The sequence below is a fragment of the Doryrhamphus excisus genome, chromosome 1 (assembly GCF_030265055.1).
Source record: "Doryrhamphus excisus isolate RoL2022-K1 chromosome 1, RoL_Dexc_1.0, whole genome shotgun sequence".
Classification (NCBI taxonomy): domain Eukaryota; kingdom Metazoa; phylum Chordata; class Actinopteri; order Syngnathiformes; family Syngnathidae; genus Doryrhamphus; species Doryrhamphus excisus.
Window position 1 is genome coordinate 32,121,518 of NC_080466.1, and position 13,145 is coordinate 32,134,662.

The 13,145-nt window shown below is 49.8% G+C and overlaps 3 protein-coding genes and 1 long non-coding RNA gene across 8 annotated transcripts in view; 2 read left to right on the plus strand and 2 right to left on the minus strand.

Moving 5' to 3' along the window:
* Positions 1-5,535, plus strand: esco2 (establishment of sister chromatid cohesion N-acetyltransferase 2). Its single transcript, XM_058078073.1, has 15 exons — positions 1-154; positions 927-1,002; positions 1,072-1,199; positions 1,264-1,525; positions 1,594-1,831; positions 1,903-2,006; positions 2,174-2,279; positions 2,347-2,419; positions 2,671-2,713; positions 2,798-2,915; positions 3,702-3,833; positions 3,898-3,987; positions 4,060-4,203; positions 4,393-4,577; positions 4,652-5,535. The coding sequence occupies exons 2-15, from the start codon at positions 950-952 to the stop codon at positions 4,782-4,784; spliced, it is 1,809 nt and encodes a 602-aa protein (XP_057934056.1). The 5' UTR covers positions 1-154; positions 927-949; the 3' UTR covers positions 4,785-5,535.
* pbk (PDZ binding kinase) lies at positions 5,507-7,832 on the minus strand. Its single transcript, XM_058078201.1, has 7 exons — positions 7,670-7,832; positions 7,330-7,470; positions 7,132-7,265; positions 6,605-6,774; positions 6,415-6,544; positions 6,167-6,349; positions 5,507-5,885 (listed from the first exon to the last, which is right to left on the minus strand). The coding sequence occupies exons 2-7, from the start codon at positions 7,467-7,469 to the stop codon at positions 5,659-5,661; spliced, it is 984 nt and encodes a 327-aa protein (XP_057934184.1). The 5' UTR covers position 7,470; positions 7,670-7,832; the 3' UTR covers positions 5,507-5,658.
* Positions 7,076-9,603, plus strand: LOC131132551 (uncharacterized). Of its 3 annotated transcripts, none has more exons than XR_009130391.1 (3): positions 7,076-7,909; positions 8,107-8,261; positions 8,593-9,603. It is a non-coding gene; the product is annotated as an uncharacterized LOC131132551 (long non-coding RNA). The 3 variants fall into 3 exon arrangements; XR_009130392.1 differs by having other exon boundaries at positions 7,076-7,856; XR_009130393.1 differs by having other exon boundaries at positions 7,076-7,512.
* The window catches only part of scara5 (scavenger receptor class A, member 5 (putative)), a 17,095-nt gene continuing 12,466 nt past the window's right edge, over positions 8,517-13,145 (minus strand). The window contains exons 9-12 of one of the 3 annotated variants that reach the window (XM_058078141.1): positions 12,426-12,533; positions 11,766-11,822; positions 10,890-11,078; positions 8,517-10,709 (exon numbers count right to left, since the gene is read on the minus strand). In XM_058078141.1, the coding sequence (XP_057934124.1) occupies positions 10,519-10,709; positions 10,890-11,078; positions 11,766-11,822; positions 12,426-12,533 (545 nt within the window). In that variant the 3' untranslated portion in view covers positions 8,517-10,518. The remainder of the gene's footprint in view (positions 10,710-10,889; positions 11,079-11,765; positions 11,823-12,425; positions 12,534-13,145) is intronic. The other 2 variants (XM_058078130.1, XM_058078151.1) reach the window with 2 other exon arrangements.

The following is a 13,145-nucleotide window of genomic DNA, read 5'->3' on the forward strand; positions in this document are numbered from 1 at the left end:
TGCTACGCTAATTCCGTTTCCGGTTCGGTCAAGCGCGCGCTCTTCAAAACCCAGCGAGGGAAGGCGGCCAGGAGACGCGCCAGTGCCTGACTTACTTTTCCATCATACTTGACTCCAGCTTGTATTTGTCTGAAGAACCGCACCGACATTTTAGGTAAGTTGTTGTTTCGCCATTTTAGACATCGATGTTTTATTTAGAAAACTAGCTTTAGCTTACGCCTAACGACTTCGCTGTAAGTGAAATTGTTCTATCCATGTTTGCACGTAAAACGAGGCAAATAAGTCACGTCTGGGCTGCTTTGGCTCAATATAATTTATGTTTAGCAGTTATTGGTGCGCAAACTGCTTCGTACCGGTGGTTGACAGGTATATTTGGGCGCCAATTGTCCATTCGGCACAACATTTGTACCCATTGTCTCTGCTAACACGCTAGCAATGTCATTTCAAACAAAGTCAGGTTGAGAAACGGCATCTCTACAGGCTCTACCATCTAGTGGGCCACTATCTATGACACCGAAAGGGCCATCTACCATCTAGTGGGCCACTATCTATGACACCGAAAGGGCCATCTACCATCTAGTGGGCCACTATCTATGACACCGAAAGGGCCATCTACCATCTAGTGGGCCACCATCTATGACACTGAAAGGGCCATCTACCATCTAGTGGGCCACCATCTATGACAACGAAAGGGCCATCTACCATCTAGTGGGCCACCATCTATGACAACGAAAGGGCCATCTACCATCTAGTGGGCCACCATCTATGACATGTAGAGTAACCCAGTGCGGGTGATTTTCACATAACATCTGTGTGACGACTGTATGAAATAATTCAAGAGCTTTCTATTTCTATATTAGTTGTATATAATTCAGTGTCACCTTCCTGCTGTGCTTTTTCCTAACATAATCCTGCATTGCTCCCAGCAAACACTGCAAGGTCTGAGAAAATGGTGCCCATGACCACACGCAAGAGAAAGCTGTCCTCTGTGGACAAGGACGGGTGAGCCACTGTCTGCACAGAACACTTCATAAACTGTTGGTGTTGAAGCTGAGGAACTGTCTTTGTCAGTCACCCGGCCAAGAAGGGCTTGAGGGAGCAGACGTCCCCAGTGAAGAGCTCTCCTAGGAAGAAGCCACACGGCTGTTTGAACATGGAGAACCACCCATCGCCACAGAAATCCCCTCGTAGAGCTGCAGGTATTTGATGGAAGAAGTTCAGGAAGCAGCGGCTGCCTTCATGATGACTATGCATGCTCCTCAGGCTCTCCATTCAAACCTGCAATGGTTACCAGCTCCTTCTACGGCGCCAAGAAGACAGGCTATCTCACGCCGTTGGAACGGAAAGCTGTGAAGGAATGGCTGCCTTTTCCTCCTCCAGCTCAGGTTCAGAAGCCGGTTAGGAAAAGCAACAAAAAGGGAGTGAGAGGAGGCAAACAGACCAAGATAGCGGCAGGCACGATGGCCATCAAAAGCTACGCCGCCTCCACCAAGACCATCAAGTTGTCCAAGCTGAACCGCAGCAGGTTCGTCCACTGCTTCGTTACGCTGATAGGAGTTAATGTTATCTTCACATCTAATGTTTCTCCTTCAGTAATGCCAACGCTAAAACATCACCCGCTGCCGCCAGCAAGCCAGCAGAGCCCAAGAAGGCCATCACCGTCACCTTCAGCAGCCTCAAGCCCAAACCTAAGATCTTTGTGGGAGCAGCTTTCTTCAGCACGGCCAAGAAGCCCACGTCCATGTACAAGAAGTCCTCCGCCAAGCCGGCCGCCGTCCAGGGGAAGAGCAAGAGTCAGCGGCCTGAGCACACACGGGAACGTCCAGCAGAGGCGAGTAGGACTGGATCTCTAATGGAGCCTAATGCAGGAAGTGACGGTGTTTTTGTGCGGTTCTTGTCCAGACTTCCATCAAACCCATGAAAAAGGAGACGGAGCCACCGAGAACCAAGTTTGACCCGACGCACTGGTTTGACTCCTTGGAGGACCTGCCTGGGACCCCACTCAGGTACTGCACACGTCCTGTACCCAATGACTTGGGTTTAAAGAAAAGAAAAACATAATGAAATGAAATGACTTTGATTTAAATAAGTGGACTGCAGCTTAATGGCCTTTGGAGAAGTCAGGTCCCTGGTGGAGACCCCTGATAAAACGGCATCCTCTTCCCATCATTAGTTCCCCAGACGTCCTGCTGGAGAAGGTGATCACGAAGGAGCTGAAAGTTGTGCTAAAGAGGACCCCAACAGCGGCCAGTGGGACATGCGTGTCTTTCAGTGCTCAGGTAGGTTCCACGTTCATTCTGGGTGTTGAAGTTCACGTCATGTTCATGGACGTCATTTCTTGTCCAGGATGATGCATCCAAGCCTCTTCTGGATCTCGATGATGAAAGGCCTGCCAGTGCCCCCTCCACACCGCCCAAAGGTAGGCCTGACAGGGCAAAAGTAATGGGACACCACGCTTAATGGCAGATTACATCATCTGAATCTTTTCATTCATGGTGGAAGATGGTCGTCCATCAGTGAGTCACAAATAGACTTAAGTTCCCACAGACACTTTGCAATTTTCCCTGATGAGTGGAAGCTCCTGTAGCGGCAGAAACGCCACGATTTCCTCCCTTTCACCTGAGGTGTCCTAATATAGTCATAAGTAAATCCATAATTGTGTTCACACAGAATGGGCCGCTGTGTATCCCATCTTCAGCTCTGCTTCCAAAAGGTGAGCAACGTTAACTCTTCATGGGAATGTCACGCCTCGTTTCTTTGTGCCGAACCACAAACCTTCTGCCCTGTGATGTCAAAGGTCAAAGAACATGCGACCTCTGCCGTCCTGCAGCACCCCCACTGGCCCGGCATCCACGGCCAAGGAGCGATCGGCACGCAGGAGGAAGGACAGGCAGGATGATGACCAGCTTGTCATCGTACGTTCACCTCCGCTATTTCACCTTGCTTGCTAAGTTGGCTGCAGATGCTTGATGTTTCTGGGCTTCCTTGCCCATATTGCTCCATGACGCCGACAGAGAACCCTCCATACATGGAGCATACAGAACTTCCACACAGCTCTCCGCTCCCACGCCCTCGTACGTTGGCAGAGGACGTCCTCTACGTCGGGTTTAGTACTGCTAAGGCATTCCAGCATGGCGCTGTCCAGAGCCTCGGTCCATGATTTACAGTCGAAGAGGCCAAAGGGACTCTGCTAGATTGGAATTCCAAATATCATTCATGCCATTTTGAGCTCTCAAGTCCGGTGGCTTCCCTATCCTACGGTCCTGCTCCATAGAACTGATCCAGGAAGCCAGGTACTTTAAGTCACTGACACCCTGCCTTCCTGACTGGTGGATGGTTTAGGGGAGGCCGTACGTGATGACCTCGGTCTTTATCAGGCAGGTGCGAGCTGCGTAGTCCAGGTCGGCAAGGACTACAGCAGGCTTCTTCTTGACCTCCTAGCCGTAATGGTGAAGCCGAGCCTCTGCTCCCGCCCCGTCACTGCTTTCCCATACGCGTAGTCCGGAGCTAGCACTAGTCTATTTGCATATTTCTGATCCAAAGGTGAAACCAGACAGCGTCGTGCCACCATGTGCTGGTACCGTTGTCAGCGGAAATGAGGATTATTTATTTCTCTGCCAGTTTGTGTCCAATAACGTCGCAGCTCCAGTGTCCAGTAGTCGCATGTACTTGAGTGTTTTTGGTGCATTTTCGGCCATCAGGACGCAGGTCAGAAGCAGTTTGGCGCCACCACCTGTAGCTCTTGTGGAATGGTGTACAGTGCAGACAACCCAGAGGACCACTTCCAACATGACCAGTTCCACCAGTGCCTCCTGGACTCCATCAAGTTTGTGGTAAGCCTCCCTACGGCAAAGTCGAGTAGAACATAGAAGATGAGTAACAAGGTTTGTCTTGCAGGGCTGGAAGAAGGAGAGGGTGGTGGCCGAGTTCTGGGATGGAAAGATCCTCATGGTCATGCCAGATGATCCCAAATACGCCATCAAAAAGGTTCATTCCCATTAAAGGCCGTCACGGTGGATGATGCTTGTACAAATGAGTCTGTGTTGTGTTGCGTGGCAGGCTGAGGATGTGCGGCGGGTAGCAGACAACGAGCTGGGTTTCCAGCAGGTGACTCTGAGCAGACCCTCACAGGCCAAGACCTACTTGTTCATCAACAGCGAGCGCATGGTGGTGGGCTGCCTCGTGGCCGAACCCATTAGACAGGTAGTCCAGGAGGCAAAATGTCTCGGGAAGTAACGACAGGCCGGTGTGCACCACTATGGTTTTGAGATCATTTCTTCGTGTAACTTGCTTGCCGAGAGCGTGCACCCCTCTTTTATAAATATGACACATTTCTATATTTCCAAACATATTTTCTACGGCAGATGTCTGACTTCATACTGTCTCCTGTAGGCCTTCAGAGTCCTGGAGCAGCCGGAACAGGTCAAAGACATGACCAAGGACAACTTCATGGACCGGCACCGGGCGTGGTGCTGCTCCACTGTCCCGGAGAAGGCGCTGTGCGGGGTCAGTCGCGTCTGGGTATTGAGCCTGGCGAGGAGACGGGGAATCGCTCGCCGTATGCTGGACACAGTCAGGTAGGAGGCCAGGCTCGGGCGGGTGCGGAAACCAGCTCAATAAGTCTACTCCCGCTGATGGTCTTGTTTTGAAGGAGCACCTTCATGTATGGCGGCCATCTCACCAAAGAGGAAATCGCCTTCTCTGATCCGACGCCGGACGGCAAACATTTTGCAACGGCTTACTGCGGAACAGCGGCCTTCCTCGTCTACAACTTCATCGCCTGAAGCGATCCATCACCCAACCTGTGCTGGAATGACTCCAGAAGATGGCTGGGCCTACACATGTTCAATGTCAGCCAGTAGTTGTGTTTTGTATATTTGCTGTTTATTGGAGATTTTTATCCATGAAGTTTTGGCAACTTTCGGCATTGAAGTGTTCCTGACATTTGTTGGAAGAGATAGCAAGCCTGCTAATCTCTACGTTTTAGGACTATAGCAAAGCGGTCTTTTGTTCAGCTGTTCCAGACACCCAACAAAAACCTACTCTGACATGTAGAAGATATAGGTAAATATGTTACTGGTGAGTGGATGGAACATTTGAGGAAAAACAGCAATCATACGAAAACTTGGGATTACAAAGATTTGACCCAACTTCCATCATTTTTATACTATTGTAAAAAGGCTAACCCCCCATTTCATCTTTAATGTGCCATGGCCACAAGAGTCTTTAGTTAAAGTCCATCGTTTATTACAAAAAATGAGTAAAAGACAAGTTGTGTGGTTGATTATGACCGAGTATTAGAATAGAGGAGTTAGACGTATTCTGGTCACCGGGTGTCGGCCATGACATGACCTTCCCACTGCATGAGTCAGCCATGGCATACTACCAGCATGGCAGTGACAAGTTGGCCCATTCCATGAGGAAGTGGTATGTGCTATGCAAGAGGGGGCAGCGTATGAAAAATACTCATATTGGCAGGTCTATATTTGGGAAAAAGAGTTTGGGATTATGGTGTAAATAGGTTTAATAAACATGTTTGAACCCCCTTGATTGCTTTCTGTTTGACAAAGCCGACAGCCAACATCGGAAGGAAAGGGGCTGCAAAAGCAAGATAACTTGCTATGTGGCAAAATGGAGCTAATAAGGAGTACAGGAGATTCAAACCGGAGTGGCTGCTGCTGTTTTGTCAAGGGGGGTGTTGCTCTCTAGCACCTTCACGATCTGGGCGGCCGACGGTCTCTTCTTGGGGTCCTCCTCTGTGCACACGTAGAAGAGCTCTACCATCCTCCTGTAGGAGTCGCCCAGCGCCTCAGCCGCCAGGCCGGGCCTCGTCCCCAGCCTGGCGCAGTAGGCGTCCTCATCAAAGCTCTCCTCCATGGAGTCCTCTGAAAAGTACAGCCAAAGTGTTGAGGTGCTGCTGCAGAGCATTTGGACATAACACATTAACAATAACTAGTGCACGGCCCTAGTTTGGTGATATTGTTGAAAGTTTCCTACAACGTCATATTCATCAACTTCTAGCGTTTTTATATCATAAAATAAAATACATTCAGCCTCTGTGAGCCTGGTAAGGATAAGCGGCATAAAAAATGGATGGGTGGACATTTAGTCAACACCCCATCCAGGACCAAACTTGCAGCCTCTCCAGAGTTCTAAAGAATCTCACCTTCATCATCCTCCTCCTCCTCCCCCAGGTTGTCCATATGAGGCATGGCCAGGGTCATCATCTCCCACAGGGTCAGGCCATAGGAGAAGATGTCAGCCTTGTCTGTGATGTTGCCGCCCTCCTCCAAGGCCTCCTTTGGGTTCCAGGGTTCCGTGCCGACGTACTCCGCCTCTGGATCCGACACTGACGCCGCCGGCAGTCAGACACAAGCATCTCTTTGTCTCGCATGTAAAAGGCCCTCTTCTTACCACTCATGTTCTCGTCCAGGGGAAGGGACACACCCACGTCGCAGATCTTGACCGCATCAAAGTCTCCCTTGATGACCACGTTGCCAGACTTCATGTCTCCGTGCAGCAGCCTCCTCTCATTGTGAAGATACTGCAGACGGCATGGTTTAGAAAGAAAGCAGCCAATGAGATGACAGGATGGATGCCCTACCTGCAAACCCCGGGCGACATGAAGAGCCACTTTCTCGATGTGGGCGGCAGGAAACGCCAGAAGGCCTTCTTCCTTCCTCTTCTCGATCAGGTCATTGAGGGACCGCTCTCCTCCGAACTCCATGGCCAGACACTTGGATCCGTCCTTGGCTGTGGCTAACGCACGGAACCCTGCGTGATCGCCACCATGCTTAGTTTCTTGAGTGCGAGAGTGCTCGTCACACGACAGGCGTGGGCTGTGTTCCAAATTGGGTGCCATTCCACTGCGTACTATGCACACTGCGTGTGTACTTCTTGAGGCTGCAGAGTGTGTGTGTGTGGTATGTGTAGTGCTGTCCCAACCAGTTACTATTGTTACATTCTTACAAGGAACAGGGTCACAGGATCAACGTGCCGGCCTGGACATGTGGACACATGCATGCGTGTTTTCCTCATCTCGGCCTCTAGCAACATTAGTTCTGGTGACAGGCCCAGTCAAAGCACCTGTTGAGCACCAGCGTGTACGTGCGGAACGCAGGCTAGGCTCACCAACAATGTTGGGATGGTTGATTCCTTTAAGGACCTCGGCCTCCTCGTTCAGACGCTTCTGGTAAACTTGCACCTGTTTGCTGGCACATTTGCTGTTCATCTTCTTGATGGCCCAGGGAGACATTTTCCCCGGTCTAGAATAGAAGATGTGAGGAAACGATCACTGCTTATTCTCGAAGCTTCTGGCCGTCTTCTCACCTGTCCATGAGGTAGACGCTGACTCCTGTCCCACAGCCCAGCTTCTTCATGAAAGGGGAGGCCGGGATGTTGATGGGAGTTCCTCCTCCACTTCCAACGCTCCTCACTCTGGACGTCTGGGGGGTCTTGAATCCCTCCATTCTGTCCAAAAGAAACCACACAGCATATGTATACGTCTCGAAAGTGAGTATTAAGAGTGACCGAGTGCTGTCCAACGCAACATTAAGCACAACGGCTAATGCTAACTAGCCAGCTAACCTTCCCTGGAAGAGTTACAATGGTGACAAGAAGTGGTATTTGGTAGTGTAGTGTTTAAACAAACAGCTAACCTCTACGTTACCTTTTTTCGACTCGGCTTCACAAACTGTTACCTTCGACGAGAACTTAGCAAGAATCGCGCCGAAAGTTCAAAAAATACAGTCGACGGAGCGAAGCAGCCTACGGGCGCCTCTGAGGGACATAAAGGCTAAAAAAACAAGGACGCTAAATGAACGCAGCAGAATGGAGTACACTAGTCCGCCATGTTGGTGAGCAAAGTTGTACGCTGCTATACCGAGATGAAATGGATGGACTTTATTTGGTAAACACAAGCTGTCTCTCTTGTTTATTTACAACAACCGGTGTTATAAATGAAAACATTTTTATCACACATACATGTCTTTTTGGGGGTGCACTTGACAAAGCAGGTCCAGATTTAGACCACATGCGTCGACAGAGGCCGAAGCACTGCAGGTTTTCTTTGCAAGCTGTTCCTGTTTCTGTTTCCTGTTTCTCCAGCAGGTGATTTCATTGACCAGCTCCTTCCCTCAAACCAAAGGAGGGTTGTTCATTTAAATCAATTGGAAAGAAAACCTGCAGCGTCTCGGCGCCCCCATGGCAGGAGTTTGACACCCCTGATTTGGAGCAATACTTCGCTCAGCAGTGTGCCGAGGGTGTGTTTACAATGCAATCTTTCCTTACTCTGCTTACCATCATGACGGCTAAATAGTGCAGGGCATACTACGGAAGTGGATATGAGATGACGTCCTCCTTGTAATACAACATTCCAACACTAGAGGTCAATAATGTTGTTGATCCGGGTGCATGGACTTCAACTTAGCAGATAAAGTAACCAAAACAAAGCATAATGCATGCCTGATTATAATAATGGAGCATATATGACATTAAAATAGCGTCTTTATTGGCTGCACAGAGACAGCACCTTCATTCAGACGTCCACTTGTCCCTACATGTGTACACAATCCTTTTTTTGTCTTCACCCAGCACAGCTTGTTCCCCGCTCTGTCCCCTTTGGCCGTGCCTCGGCCAAGCAGGCCTACAAGGAGCAGGAATGTGACAGCGGCTGTAAATGGGAAGACTGCCTCGGTCATGTTTACAACATGAAGACAGGGAACACGAACTGGATGTATCGTAGTCTAAACAATCACACGTGTCACATCTCAGCCAAAAAAAGCCGCTTGCAACCCTGCTGATGACATCACCATGGATGCCTTTTTACACCTGCTAAAAACACTTTTCCTGAGAGAAAAATCATTTAGTCACACAGACAGAGCCCTGGTGTGTGCCGTCACCATTTATTATGACAACTGGCTCACATCCTCCCACCTGACTCAGCGTGGAAATGAGCAAGCACAACATGAAGCCAGGCTGCATCGGCGTGGGGATCAGCGGCCATGTTGCTGGCAGTCTTGTGGATGCCTGGACCCACCCTTGGAGCGAAACATGCCACTTGCCGACACCCGTCTCTTTAATCTGAGTTTTTTTCCATCCCACTTTGAGCGTGTTATTATGAGACCTCACATAAAGACCTCACCTCAGTGGCAAGGTCTCTCCCCCTTCCTGTTTTCCTCTTTTGTGGTGTTTGTCACACTTACGTGTTTTACATCATCAAAAACTTTGTACAGAAAGTTTATATGATAAAAATGTGAAGCTACATGGTTGTCTATGAAGTGTTTGGTGTTACCATTTATGGGTGTCTGGGGGCGATGAATTGGTCGTACATTACTTTCTATGGGGAAATTTGCTTTGGTTAGAGTCCATTTTGGTTTGAGTCGGCCCTTCTGGGAGGAATTCACCGCTGGTGCGTCCATACTGTTGTACGCCAGTCCTGTAGCGCCATCTCCTGGACTGGGTGGGTCACTGCACAACTTGGGCCCCGATGCAAGCAGACTGTTAAATTCTGTTCCTTTTTGGACACGTGTGCCCTCGTTCTGCCAAGTTTCATCAATGTACATGTGACGCTCATTATTGATCAAACCCAAAAGACGTATTCATTTGAGGGCTTCTAGAAATAAAACCTGACACGGCAATGTTCATACGTGTGATTGCATGACAGCGCGTGTTCACCTGCTTTAACCAAGTCTACCTTTATTATCTCAGCGGTGTGTATGCAGAGTTTAGTAGTACAGAGTGGAACAGCACATGCTGAACACGGTAATAAAAAGCACATGTATGACATGACACATGTTAAGGGTTGTCACATGTTCTCATGTTGAAGTATTTGAGTTATTTGAGGCCCGAAGCCCCACGAGGTTAGGAGGAGGCGACGGCGAGGAAGCGTCCTTTGGCTGAGCCCGCGATGCCTCTTCAGCACGCGAGCATGCCGTTCCGCTAGCAAAAACATTCCTCCCACGGCCGACGATCCAAGTTGCCACGATCGACTTGGCTAAGCTTCCTGAGAAAACAGGCAAAGGAGAGCGGAGGATATCCTGTTTGTGTCCGCTGATACGACAGGAGAAGCGCTGCGAGGGAGACCGCCTGCGTGTTTGCTTTGGCCGCTCTTTTCGCTGCTTTAGTCTTCTGGCTGCCATTTTGCTGTCCGCTAAAAGTGGGCTGCTAGGATATTGGATTAGAGGCATCGGTCTGGCGTGGACGGCTACGGCTAAGCGCTGTGTCGTGTAGTAATCAGCATAATAATCACAATGATAATAATAATAATAATAAGGCCTCACATGGACGTGACGTGCCCCCCCTCAAACATTACATGTGAGCCAGTCCTTTCAAAGCTGACCTTTAACCCCACCCGCTTCCTCCACAGAATTCCTGGCGGAGTCTGACGAGGCGTCTCTTTATGCATCGCACTTCCGCTGCGTGAATGAAAACCTTTGTGTCGGAGCAGGACGAGGACGTCCAACCAGTCATCAAGGTCCTAAGCCCTGCGTGATGATGGTGGGGTGGGCGTGCTTTTTCCTAAGTGGCGCACGTCACGCCGGCGTCCTCCACGTGCCCGCAGTTGGTCTTGCCCCACCCGGAGAACTTGCACTGGTGGATGGCGTCCTCCGAGCCCGTACACGCCACGTCGTCCATCCAGATGAAACCGGAGCCTGCAGCCACACGCGACACCTTGGCACTTCCTGTTGGGACTGCTGCATCCCCACCCGCTTTACCCGGTACCCAATCCAACAGTGGAAAAAATAACTTCAAACTATAAAATACAACAATAAAATCATAACAAAAAAGCATCGAATTATAAAATAAATAATACAAATAAAAAATCAAATTCTAAAAAGTGTCTTCAAACGTTTGCCTTACAGAGGAAGCATGTTACAAATGCGGCGTACCTTGTCCAAAGCGTGCCGTCTTATGGACCTCGGCCGCTGCTCGGTATCCCAGCATCCTGCAGACCACATCTCCGTCCTTTTTGTCCCACACGTCGTCGCACACCGTCCCCCAGCGCCGCTCGTGGAAGACCTCCACGCGACCCTCGTGAGGACCTGAGCCGTTGACCAGGCGCACCAGGGTGTCCTCCACTGTGAAGACAACGGGCTGTGAAGCCAAAACGTGTCCAGCAATCAACAGACTTCAATATGTCTAGCTCCGCCCCTTAGGTACAGGACTAGCCCCAGCCCTAACGCTAGCCCAAGCCCTAGTCCTAGCCCTAGTCCTAGTCCTAGTCCTAGCCATAGCCCTTATTTTGTTGTCAAGCCACATGGTGAGAATGTCATGGTTGCAGTCTGCTTGGTTTGCTGCCCTCTGGTGTCTGGTTCCAGCTCTGCAGAGGAACTCATCAGCTCCTTGAGGAGCAGGTGCTGCTGTTACTCATCAGCCTCTTCTTAAAGGGATAGTTGGGATTTTTTGACAGGAAGTGGTATGGCGCTCGGCGCTTTGCGGAGGTCTGCGTTCTCCGGTGCTTCTCTAGTTTGTACTTGGTTAGCTTCCCAGTGACCTTCTGTCACCGCCGTCTTTTGTTGTACTTTGTTCTCGCTCATCCTTGAGCACCGTTTGTCACCATGGAGGTGGTGTTTGTGTCTAGTCAACATGTCCAGCTCTACCAGCTGCGGGTAGAGAATGGGCAAAGAGCAGGAAGGAGAAGATCAACGACATCAATAAAGAAACACGGTGACAAGGTAGGTTCTTGCTATGTCAGGTTCTTTGTGCCTTGGAACCTGACCTTTGCTGACGGAATGCCGACAGGCATCAATGGAAAACAGACTCACCGATTTTGGATCCTTGGTCTCCCTTCTCTCCCTTCATGCCTCGTTCTCCTCTGTCACCTGCAGACAGCAGCACAGCACCATGGTCATGTATACACCATAAACATCTACTAGAAATATTCTCCTAAAGCAGCATCCCATCAATGGAATGAGAGGCTGCCTCAGGAGCGTCCGTGGCCAATGAAAGCTGCTGGGCTTCATTTGCTTTCCTGTCACCGTGGCCCCCCCTCCTCATGTGGTCACCTACCAGCCACGGCATCAGCCGCCCTTCCGGCAGCACCACATCCTCAACCGCTCCACCACCTCCAACTTCCATCAGCCCCAAACGCCCTCCTTGGCCGCAACAATCTGTCTTCACTCAAGAACCTCCTGTGGAATGTTCTTTGGTCCGCCACCATTTCACTCCTTTAGTCTGCACCTTTCATTTGTCTTCTTGGTGTAACCTTGCCCCCGGATGGATGGATGGATGGATGAACAAATGGATGGATGATGGAAGGATGGATGAATGATGGATGGATGAATGGATGATGGCGCCATGATGAGGCCGTCTGAGACACTGAAGATATCCGTGTGTCCATTTGTCCTTTTCATGGCCTTTCCACAAGCGCCCCCATTTGAGAAGTGGGTGCCCCCCATTGCCCCCATCAAGGCATGCAGTGTTACCTTTTGGTCCGGCAGGTCCGATGTCTCCTTTGGCTCCTTGACCACCATCGACACCGACGGAGCCTTTCATACCACGAGGACCCTGCAGGCCTTTTTCCCCACCGAAGCCTTGAAAAAAGTGGAATAACGGATTGTGTTATTGTTACGGCAAAACATGATGAGAGCAGCCTTGTCTGCTCAGCTTATTTATTCGCTTTAATGCCTGGTCCAACTCGAGTAAAAACAGCTTGAAAGGGTGTCGTTTCACAGTGACTATCTGGTCATGGTGCCTTGATCACAGCCCTAATCACTGAGGCGCTTCCATCAATAGATATGCTACACTGACGCTAGAAGGCTGGTCTAATAGCGTTTCCATGACTACGTGTACGGATGTACTGTATATATCTATAATGTTTAAAATATAATATCCACACTCATAACCTCATAGCCTCCAAAACTAAAATATGTAGCGTTAGCCGCTGTGGTGAGGCGAGGTGTCGCTACGCCAGTAAGGTAGTTCTTGGACGTAACAATGTTTATAATAATAATAATAATAATGTCTTCATAAGCAGCTGACATGATGGACATGCAGCCTTGGTGGCTTCTTGGAGGTGGAATAGGTGTGTCCCTTTGGACCTCTTTTTATACCTTTAGAAGACACAGGAGACAAAGATGTGTTCATGTCTGACGATGTCCAGCGGTGGAGTGTGTCTTTAGGCTTGTTTTGGAAGTGGACGTATC